We start from the raw sequence: 11,264 nt of genomic DNA, 5'->3' as shown, positions 1-11,264 counted from the left end.
AATCTATATAAGAGTGATGACCTATGTACAAAGCTATCCTGTTTAATCCACAAGTACGCTGTCGGCTTTCTTTTTCATCTGGAAGGAGAAAATTAGCCATAAAACGAAGAATACCTCAAAGGCAGGCGCAACCGGAAAAGTGCCATCTCCTTTGCTATGCTATCGCGTTTTCCTTGACGTCTCTTCGGGCTTTGCCTTTTGTTGTCGGGGAGATTATGATAAGAGTAATGGAAATAAGTAATGCAAGAGGGTTAGCTAATTTTATGAAGTCCAATAGTGAACGATGGTATGGTTCCTGCGTCCAGGCAATATATGAAGCATGGTTCCTCGGAGAAAGACCCACTACCTTCAGGTGCCGGATCCTTGAAGGCTTGAGAGCTGGATAGTCCCACAGTAAGTGGTGAATGTGGTCTTCAATGTCCTTGGGCTTACATATTGGACACCCAGGCCGGGGAAAGAAATCTCGATACTGAGACCACTTCTGAGTGATGGCAGGTGTGAGGGCAACCCCGACCCCGATCATACGAATAGCTACCTCCTCTGCACGGGTAAGACCGCGGCGGAGGGTTACCGCACACGGAGGGACGAGAGCACGTGTGGGCGCCTGAGGTGTTTCTATCTTGATGAAAGGAGGGTAAAGTTTTCCAAATGAAGGAGCCGAGGCAATGATGAGCCTGGATGACATCGCGGGCCGCAGGGAACATAACTGTGGCGTCTATGGAGCAGAGTGCCTCTTGAACTGCATGCAACGAGCTCAGCACAAAAGGACGTAGGGGGTTCGGTAAGTCGAAACCTAGAGGTTTGATTTAGGGAAGGTCTGCACGGGCAGTAGATTGCTGTTGCTGCTTCACGGGCTTGGATGCTTGCGTCTACGTAGAAAATGGACCCTTCAGGCAGGCAAGCATCTTATTCTTCAAATTTCTGGCGAAGCAACAATGCCGAATTAGCAGATGTTGGTCGGCGATTATCTGTAGGATTGTTTTAGCTGAGCTGTACAAACTTCCATGGGAGCAGAACTAGCGTTGGCGGCTGAAAAATGGAGTGTGACGTTGCATAAGTCCTCAGTGCCTGCGTAGAGTGCGATAGACTGGCTTTAAGGCTGCGAGCATAACGGCGCTGCTGCACCAGCTCATCAATGGTGTTGAGCCGCGCATTCTCTTGTAAAGCTATGACCGGTTTGGTGCGTGGAAGGCACAGCCCTCATAGCCTCTCGGTTCACGGCTTGAAGGCGATACCATTGGGCTCTTGTGAGATGTTGTAACTGGGCTTGATAAGCAATACGTTGCTGCAGAACTGCCCTCATCAATTGCCGTGCAACGAACGAGCCATCGCCACCTTTTATTTTTGTTGTCCCTTTCTACCGTAAGAGGCCGTCACAAGTGAAGAGATCCTGATGATGGCACCTACTAGAACGTTCCTGTCAAACCTTACAAACCGGGAGCTCTGCATAGAGTCGCGCAGAATGCTTCCGGCTTAGCTCTAAGTTATCTTCAAAGTGTTCATTCGTTTTCTGAAAACGGTGACCTTAGGCCAATTTTTGCAAGAGCACCTCTCGTCGAAAAACGTGTGACAAGCCGTACCTCTGGACTGCAGTTCACTCATAATTTCCCCAGCTCTTAACTTGCTTGTTTCTGGACGCTTCCTTTCTGGCAGATGTGTTCTCCTCTTTGGTGTGTTGGTATGAACGGCAATGACAGCGGTGATACTGGAGCAGGTGTCAGTAACAGCAGACGGATGAAGTGAAAAAAGATAATAATAATAATAAAAGCAAAGTGTGCCCTCCGTCATTATACAGTTGCCGCTAGAAATAAAAAAAAAAGCGGTGGAATAGAAAGCAGTGCGTTTCAACAGCCGGTGCAGCTTTTCCTAAGGAGGGGGGGATTATAAAATAACTAAACATATTGTTATTTTATAGTTCCCTGTTTGTTCAGGACAATGAAGAAGAAGAAGGAGATGGACGGCGTAGAAGAACGTCCTTTGGTGCGACAATCTCTAAGCGTACAACAAAAACAACCTTCCTTGGGTCCAAGGTCAGCAAGCCGCAAGGGAAGTAACGCTGCAGTGTTTTCCCCCGTCCCTGCCATGATGGCCACTGCGGCTGATGGAGGCCAGACAGCGGTCGCCAGGTGGTCGATGGATCCAGCTGAAGAAAATGTTGCAGCTACTCCGGGCCGGGAGAAGCGAAGCAATGCCGTGAAAACACAGGAGTGCTTTTCCGATGCAAAGGGACAACCTCTTGCAGCCGGCAAAAGAAATCAAGCAACTGAAAACACCGGTAATGTGATATGAAATCCTTTTGAAACCGACGCACGCAACATGTTCAGCGAAACATTTATCTCTTATTTAAAACAGGATCTTTTAGTTTAAATACGGGTCGGTGTAAGCTAAAAAACTGAAATTCGTAACAGTTCTTCCTAGCTTCGCTGATACACCTTGTATATTAATTTTACTTGTCGAAAAACAAGGTTTAACATAGGGTGCGTTTTTACGTTTTAAAAAAATACTGAATGTAGTTCGCCGAAAGTTTATTGAACCCAACAAAGGGACTCGCATTTAAGCTCGCAAATGCATACTCGAATGCTCCATACTGCGAAAGGCTTTTTTCAATTGATCACATATCAAATGATTATGTGACTACTATTATGTCGCCGATATCTAGACGGGAGACTTCGGTTGGCCTCCAGTCCATTTTCTGTGCTCGCACCATGTGTGAATTATTTTTTTTTATGAGGCGAAAGAGAGAGCGAGATGGTTGGACACAATATAGTAGCCAAGTGCTTCATTGTGATTGCCGATGTGATTAAATAACTGAGAAGGATTGAAGAATATGGGGGCATTTATAACTACTTATTTTAGAGTACGATGACGGCTGGGGCGTACATAATGCTTTTTTAAGTTGTGGGTACGGACTCATGGCAGGAATGGTAACGGCTTGTTCCCGAGCATTTGTCGATTCTACTAGCATGCAGATTCCCCAGTTAATGGTGAAATGCACGAAAATAGCAGTGACTTAAGCTTCATGCATCAATGTTTGGTGTTTTGCCATAATTTGCAGGAATAGTACTTGAGAGTACTATGAGTTCTGTCGTTCCATAAGCGTTACATTTCAGCTTTGATGCCGCAGAATAAAAAGCTGTTCATCTTGCTTGCTCTGCAGTTAATTTACTTCCCCTTTATCTGTTGTTGGACACAAAAAGATGCACTCGGCTGTACCAAAAAATGTTTACTTACTTGTCCCCCACTATCGTTTCATCTTTCTCTTTTTAGACACTCAGACCATGGTCACAGCACTGTCCGTTATCGCAGCGCCTTCTCCCCAGCCAGCAAACCGGCCACCGGACAGCGCCAAACAGAAGAAGAGAAAACAAATCTCGCCGTGGGGTGGAGCCGAGGAGCGGTCTGTCATCGACTACGCCTGGATGCACTTTGCGGGCGTGTATCTCGTTGTGATCGTGTTCCTTGGAAGCATAATGGTAGCCTACATGCTGCGCCAGCGCGGCTTCCGGCCCACCGAGAACTTGACAGCTGGCGATTTCCCCACTACCCCTTTGCAATCAAGCCATGGTGAGGACAAACCTACACGTGGAGGCCCGGCTTCTGGAACGGATAAGGACGATGGATGGTCGGCAATGCAACCACGACAAGGTGTCGAAAGTCAAGGCGTTGGGTCTACTGCTGAATTTTTTCCGTCAGGACCAGACATCGTGAATAGTGCTAATAACTCGCAGATGCCTTAGCCATACGGATCCAAGTCTATCAGTAAAACCAATATTGCGGTGCGTTAGCGAGCACTGCGCGGTGTTTCAGTATCTGTATCTTTCAGTGTATATACGAGGAAGGCAGCTACGTGCGCATTTGAGCGAAAGCCGCAGAAACCGCTGAACTTTCGCGGTCAATCGACGTTGTGCGAAGTGTGCTTTACATGTGATATGCTCCGTTGTAGGTGTTCTTAAACGCTTAATCACGTATTAAACTCCAAGCATCTTAAGGAAAAACTAGTGTCTTGTTTACGTATAGTGTATACATGATAAGATCTGGACGAATGAGCAGAGGATGGTGTAGAACAAGAAGTAGACGAAGACGACGACTGCCTCTATAGAATACGAATACATGCGCAGATATGCGCCTCCCGTCTGAAGGAATAAAAGACGATAGCATGAAATAGTTAATTGCTGGCTTGGGGAGCTAGTACTCCGTCACTTTTTTGCGACTGATTAATGGTGGAAGGCTTACAAGGGTGAAATTGTACTGTCGGTAACAAATTAGCGTACCAAATGAAGTCCAGAAGTAGCCTATGATTGCGTCCCTGTATCAGAGGGACATAAGGCCGCGTGGTGTGACAACGCCGTGGACCACAAGCGAGCAGATTCGCGTGGCACTGAAATGCACCTTTTATTGGGAAGACTTGAGCCCACAAAGGAAGGAGCAGTTTGATGGCAGAGACACGAACAAGCGCATTCGGCGATCGTCGAAGAAGAGGACCATCGCCATTCTTGGCCCCGCTCAATTTAAATCTGACGAACAACTTTCGAGATAAGGCGAGGAAATAGGTTACGACAATTTCGGAAAACGTAGAAGTAGGTGTGCAGGACGGCAAACATTACAAATGTTTTTGACCGAATTTATCGCTACAAACAGTGATAAAGCCGCGTGCAAGCAGCGCTGAGCATAAACAAAGCGATGTTTCAAAGCTTCGCTCCATTACCCCCTTCCAAATAAGCATCGACCCGATGCTTAACAAAACCTTAGATAGCCAAAATAAACACTGGAAATGCAAATTCTAGTCTAGATTAGCGTGCGCAACAAGTAAACTGCAAAATATGCTCTGAACACGAGGAGAGCAGTGTCCAATACAACACGTAATAGTGTTTCAGACGCAAAGCATGCATCACTCGTGGGCGTGCGCGGCGCCGCTGCGATGCCTTCGCTGCATCGGGAATGTTAACTTAGTACTGTTCACCGAGTCATCACGAGTTTTAAAAGTCCGAAATAACCCACTATCTGCTTTTCACTAAGTCCTCAACGGCGGATTGGTGTCCATACTCAGACTCTGTCCCTTGGCCTGGTTGCGTTGCGTCGTCGTAAGTTGTAGCGTCGGACGTCGGTGCGTTGCTGGTGGCTGATCCGTAGCCGGGCAAGCCGTCGGGCCTTGCTCTCTGAAGATGGGGTGCTACGTCAGTCAAGGTTTTCTTCAGTGACGCTTAGCAGCATGGCGTCGAGCTTGGTCATTGCTTCCCACGTACTGTGTTCCGCGTTGATATACATGGAAGCCTGTCCATGATGGCCTTGTCGAAGCACCCTGTGGAGCCGTCTGTCGGCGGATGGTGCGCAGCCGTGTTGCCTTTCTTTATCTCACTGCAGAGAAGGAAGGCTTGGGCCAGCTCAGCCATGAACCCTGTTCTCCTGTCCGCGATGTGCGTTTTGGGTGTGCTGCGTCGCAACAGAATGCATTCTACAAAACTTTGTCGACTTCTACTGCTGTGTCCTTTGATAGCGCTTTTACTTTTGCTTCGGCGTAGCAGGTCAAGTAGTAAGTCTCTACAATTATCCTTTTCTTTCGAGACGTCGACGTCAGAAAGGGGCCCACGAGGTCCATGCCGATCTGCTCCAATGACTTTGTTAGTGGCGGGATGGACTCGAGAAGTCGTGCTGGCTTGATCCGTGGTGTAGTTCGTCGCTGACTAACACGACAGGTGTTAACTCACCGCGCAACGTCGGCGGACAGCTGTGGCTAGTAGTACTTGCTTCGAATTCTGGGTAGGGCGTTGGTAAACCGAAGGGGTCCAGCTATCGGTTCGTTGTGGGCAGCCTGCCGAACTTCTTTTCTAAGGCTGTAGGCTGAGATGATGTGCTTCATGGATTAAGGTGGCGAGGACAGCTTTTGATGCTATGCAGTTTCCCAGGGGTGCACTAGGTCATACCCTGTCGGCTCGCGTTGCACACGCACACACGCACGCATGCACACCACGTTTTTGCCGCATAGGTGAGCTACCGGTAAGATACAGCTGATATATGGTTTGCTCTTGAGGAATTTTGGTAACGTTTCTGAAAGCGTAACAAGGGTTTACTGACATTTCTACTGGTGACCAATCTTCCTCAGTGTGGTTTGTGATTCTGCCAGAGCAGTATTTAAAGTGGTTGGAACAGGGCTAATACAATGCACATGATTTAGAACCAAATGAAAAAGAAGTGCGCGGAAATGGCACGAGCGCACGCATAGTCACAGTCAAGCAGGACGGCCAATGCACACACACGGGGAACAGCAACAAACTTCGGAACGCCGGCAGGCACGGGAGAAGGCACGCAAACGCATCTTTACATAGAATGCAATTGCGGAATAGTTCGTGTTCCGTGGTTAGCAGTGCCTTGGCCAAACATGTTTTCTTGATTTCAATGATGCTTACTTTCATAACAGAAAAACACGTGTCACAGAGAAATCGCGAATTCGTTTCCAAGGATGTGGGTGTGGATCGGCAGTCTGGTTCTCCCGGAGGCAAATCTCAGAGCTGTAAGTAACTTCGAAATTCCCCAAAAGTTTCAGGCTTGGCTTGGTTTGGTTCATAAGGGTTTAACGTCCCAAAGCGACTCAGGCTATGAGGGGCGCCGTAGTGAAGGGCTCCGGAAATTTGGACCACCTGGGGTTCTTTAACCTGCACTGACATCGCACAACACACGTTACTCTAAACTTTTGCCTTCATCAAAATTCGACCGCCGCGGCCGGGATCGAACCCGCGTCTTTGGGGTCAGCAAAAGAAGTGAAAGGGGAATAACAGTACACGATCCTGGAGTAAGGTGGGGCTCTGTCGATGGAATCGCGTAAAATACACGAAGAAATGCTGCGTGCGAGGTTGTTAACGGCAGGCATCTGCTTTTTTAGACGAAAGGTTGGGGAGGGGTGGAAGAAAAAGACGCCAGAGTAGCAGGTTTCATTGTACAGAGAAGGCTTAACAGCTCGAAAATTTCCAATTAGCTGAAAAAAATGCGCTGGGTGGCGCTTATGCCTTGACGTGTAAGTGAGGGCATGAGAAGTAAAAGCGAATCCTTTGATTTAGAGCAAGCTGGCGAGCAGCGCTCCGCCATGACTAGCAGAGAGCTAATGCGAGCTCTATGCAGCGCTAAAATAGATCCTCTAAAGTGCTCGTACAGAGATACTGGCTGCGCATGAGCAGGTGGTGCCAGTCTAGCCCGGTAAATGTTTATGTAACTATGGTAACTATGCGCTATAACTGCCTGTTGAAGCCTATTAGGTGGTTCGTTTTTCGCAGTTGTCCTTAAGCACTGCTTTTGAGGCATCGTGCTATATTTAGACGTCTAATAAAACTAACAGGTCGTTTGGAAACTCTGGCCATTTTGTTTTATATCCTGATTCATATGCTCCGCACTCGGAATGTATAGCCACGAAAACATGATTTCGAGTAGGAAGTTAAGGTAGGCTACGAAAAGCTGGTGACGCAACTTTCATAGGCACTAAGCACCTTATATGAGTTCAAAATGAGGTTACTGTTTAAAAGTGGTCACCGTTTATTTTTTTATGAACTTTCTTCATAGCAGCTGTCTATTTTAAAATTTCCTCTTAAATTGCATTTATTAGATTTAACATATGTGGAACCAGATTAAATTACATATGTGGAACCAGATTAAGTGTGTATAGATGAGGGCCGCTTTAAAGACGTGCAACTACGTATGCCCCCTGCCAATGCACCGGATGAAAACATGTTAATGTGGCACTGACAGCAGAACTGCCAACCATTTTGCGAAAGCTACATCAGGAGGAGCTTCACCGCAGCATTGCATGTCATAGGCTTAGGCTTCTTGAAAGGGAAAAAAAAGGCCTGTCTTCAGTTGGCAGGTGATGACCTGTTTGGGACAGGTGACGAATGGAGGTTCGTCACAGTTCAGCGATTAGTCAACGTTCGCCAGTGACTGGCATCAGCATTAGCGCATTTGGAGTATTGTCGGCGCAATAAAAAAAAAAACTTGCTTTATTAATAAAATGGTGAGTGACTGCTGAAATGTACCAAAGAAGAAATCAATATTAGATGTGAAAACTAGCGAATGATGAGTCCACAAGCCATATAACTGTCGCACATGGAATTTCTATTTTGAGAAACTCAGGTGAGCACGGGTATCTTTAGCCAAGTGCTTTTAAAAGACCAAGTTTAGCTACAAGGTGATTTACAGAATGAGGAATGAGTGACTGGGATTGTTGATGTTCTTGTTCTGTGAAGCGCCAAAGAAAAGTCGTTGATATCGCGTTCTGCTGTCAACCATGCAATTTTAGTGCGAAGGTAGAGCACTGAAACTCATTTCACCGACTGATACAGTGCAGATATTATCAACAATATGCCCAGGGAGTTAGTGCAAGCATGGCGGTGCGGAATCAGAGCAAGCGAGATCGCGTCTTCAGAAACCTGACTTCTTAGAGATATTTACGTATAATGCAGCAGGTACTTCTCCCATTAACATTTGACGGAGTCTACCTTGATGTCTTCATGTTTTCCCGACATGTCAGGAGTTAAGATCGGGCAGTGATCGTCAACCAAAAGTTAGGCCCAAATGTATATAACAATGGTGCGTGACTATTTATAGTTTCACCGAAGAAATATCAAGCAGGTCAGTGCAACATCCTTCACGTCAGCGTAATTTTGGTAGTACCTTATATTTCTTGCTAGCACCATTCAAGAGACTCAGCTGGCCTCTAAATTTGAAGAGCGTTGTAGAACTGGTGACTCCTTTTTTTGAATTGAGGCGCTAATTCGGAAATACCCCTAATGATATTACTTGACAACTCTGTAAACTGTGGCAAAAAAAATTCGGAAAGAAAACAGGTTTCGTACCTTTCTAAGTTAGCGGGATTCACCTATGCTGAAACAGAATTTCAGTTTGCTCCATCCCAATCATTTAGATAGAGGGACAGAAGTGAGGTTTCTTTTCTAGGCGCCTTTTCCTAATGCCGTGAAGTGCTGCTTCGTTTACTTTCCGGCTAATGTTTTTAAGTTCTGCATTCTTCATATTTCTCGTTGCGTCATGCAGGGTGAATATCGTCACGCTGTGTAATTTACTGCGAGAGGTCTATTTTATTCGCGACAGGCTGTAAACACACACCTAACATTTATTGAACAGTGCGAGGGAATGTGTGCTGGTTATCTGAAAAAAATGCTCTTTGGTTTTGATTTGAATGTGGCCTAGAGCACTAGCCTTTTAATCGACTTTACCCTGTGTGCGGGGGAAAACAGGCCACCGCTTCCTTTCATGGCCAATGAGTGGTTTGTTTATTTGCTTGTCGAGCATTGGCTTTCTTTCCTTCCCCACAGTGTATCAACCTTCCTCACTGCCCGCACATCCATGACAGGTATCGGATCTACTAGATCGTCTCCCTTACAGACACCTCACAAGGGCACTCTAGAAGGTGCTGTCCTATCCCCACTACTATTCTATATAGTCATAGCCTTTCCCGCCCACAAACTCTCTACACTCTCCTTTCCGACATTGGATATACCATCTATGCGGATGAAATCACCATCTGGTCAACCCGAGGATTCCTCGCCGCCAGAGATCAAGCCTTACAGACAGCCATCACTGTAGTCGAGCATTTTGTTCAGACCAGCGCTCTGCAGTGAGCACCAGACAAATCGAAAATCATCCGTATGCATGGTCCCCGCTATCGTTCACCCGGCCCAATCATGCTCGAAATTCACACCCACTCTATAGAAGAAAAATCACTCATCCGAATGCCTGGCCGCTGGGTCCAGCATGACGGCAATCCCACCCACCATTGCTACTCTACACACGTCTGTGCGCAATATTGCACGTATGGTACGGTGCATCGCTGGACATCGCAAGGGAATATACGAGGATGACAGCATCCACCTCGTCACGGCCCTGGCCGTGAGTCGAATCCTCTCTCACACCACAATATTGATCACACCGCCGAGAGCAGGATCGATGTCCTTATCCGTACCCTCTTGAAAACAGCTCTGGGCCTCCCCTTGTGTACATTCACCGCTATACTGCTTGCACTCGGGATTCACCACACGTTTGCGGAAATCCAGGAGGCTGTTCTGAATTCCCATCAGACTCGTCTTGGAACCTCGGCGGGTAGGGCCATCCTTTCAAGGATAGACAGCCCGCAAGCCACCAGGACCACGGCGCTGACCGGAATTCTTCTCAATACTGTCCGCTCACGCCTTTACATGGACCCCATCTCTCGCCGCATGAACCACGAGTGACAGGCCCCACGCCGTCAGGCCCGTCTTCGCAGCCTCCGTAGGCAATGCGGCCAATACATTTCCGCTATGTATGTGGATGTGGCTTCCTTTGCACAGCCCTACAGACATGCTCGCGCGGCTGCCAATCACGACAAAACCCCTTATCTTGGAGCGTCCTTCACGCCACCGAATCCGGCGGCCGTAGACGCCACTGCAATAGCCATCTCCATCAAAATGAGCGACACCCAACACCACGACACCCACATTTTTACAGACTCCCAAGCCGCCTGTAGAGCCTATACGAGTGGACGTGTTCTGCGCATGGGTCTCCGCGTAGTGGGCGGTCATCTCCAGTATACTGATGTCATCGCCTGGGTCCCAGGACATGCAGGTCTCGACGGCAATATTAGGGCAGATGCCTTAGCTCGAAGATTATACCAACCGAGCGGCGCAGACTGGCTCTACACTCTACCCCCTCTGGAACTATTTTTAAACCCGCCTAGAGACCCTCCGTTTAAATACGCGTCTCTATATACCCCCCGCCACATAAGAAACTTTCCCTGGCATAATCCTGCCACGTATAACACATGCAAACATTCCCTTTCTCTAATCTCCATCACCTACACCGCATTCACCCAACATTATAGAGAGATACATGTCGTCGCTGTGGCGATATTACCACATTCACGCACATTACATCGACATGCTGAGATAAACCCAACCACTTAAAGCCGCCCAACACTGCGCTGGAGAAGTGGGAGGCAACGCTGACCAGCGGCACCCTGGAAGACCAGGAGGCGCTAGTCTTCACCGCCAAAGCGCCGGCGGAAACCACTAGATTCTTGGACTGAGGACCCCTCCCATAATGCGCTCCGGTCTCCTTTTTACAAATAAATGTTGGTTCTATCTTTCTCTTTTCCTTTCCCACCACACTGCAGCAAACTGAAACGGTTGTTTCTTCAAAAAGTAGCGGACAATCAATACTGCTAGAAACCAAATCTTCTTTTGAGTGCTGAACACCATACCCATCAATTCAGGACAAAAGGATTTATCAAT

The 11,264-nt window shown here is 47.4% G+C and overlaps 1 protein-coding gene across 1 annotated transcript; it reads left to right on the top strand.

Annotated features, from left to right (window-relative positions):
- The first annotated feature begins 2,079 nt into the window (after nucleotides 1-2,079).
- Nucleotides 2,080-3,737, top strand: LOC144124025 (uncharacterized). The gene is made up of 2 exons (XM_077656703.1): nucleotides 2,080-2,275; nucleotides 3,268-3,737. Exons 1-2 carry the CDS (start codon nucleotides 2,083-2,085, stop codon nucleotides 3,735-3,737), a joined length of 663 nt encoding a protein of 220 aa, XP_077512829.1. The 5' UTR covers nucleotides 2,080-2,082.
- The last annotated feature ends 7,527 nt before the right edge of the window (nucleotides 3,738-11,264 follow it).

This window comes from Amblyomma americanum, chromosome 3 (assembly GCF_052857255.1).
Source record: "Amblyomma americanum isolate KBUSLIRL-KWMA chromosome 3, ASM5285725v1, whole genome shotgun sequence".
Taxonomy (NCBI): Eukaryota; Metazoa; Arthropoda; class Arachnida; order Ixodida; family Ixodidae; genus Amblyomma; species Amblyomma americanum.
Note: the sequence above shows the minus strand (reverse complement) of the source record. Positions and strands in the feature narration are given on the sequence as shown.

Bases quoted from the DNA above. Each gene is read 5' to 3' on its own strand.
- LOC144124025 (XM_077656703.1), top strand. From the start codon at position 2,083: ATGATGGCCACTGCGGCTGATGGAGGCCAGACAGCGGTCGCCAGGTGG. The intron at 2,276-3,267 runs GTAATGTGATAT...TTCTCTTTTTAG, and splicing joins TCAAGCAACTGAAAACACCG to ACACTCAGACCATGGTCACA.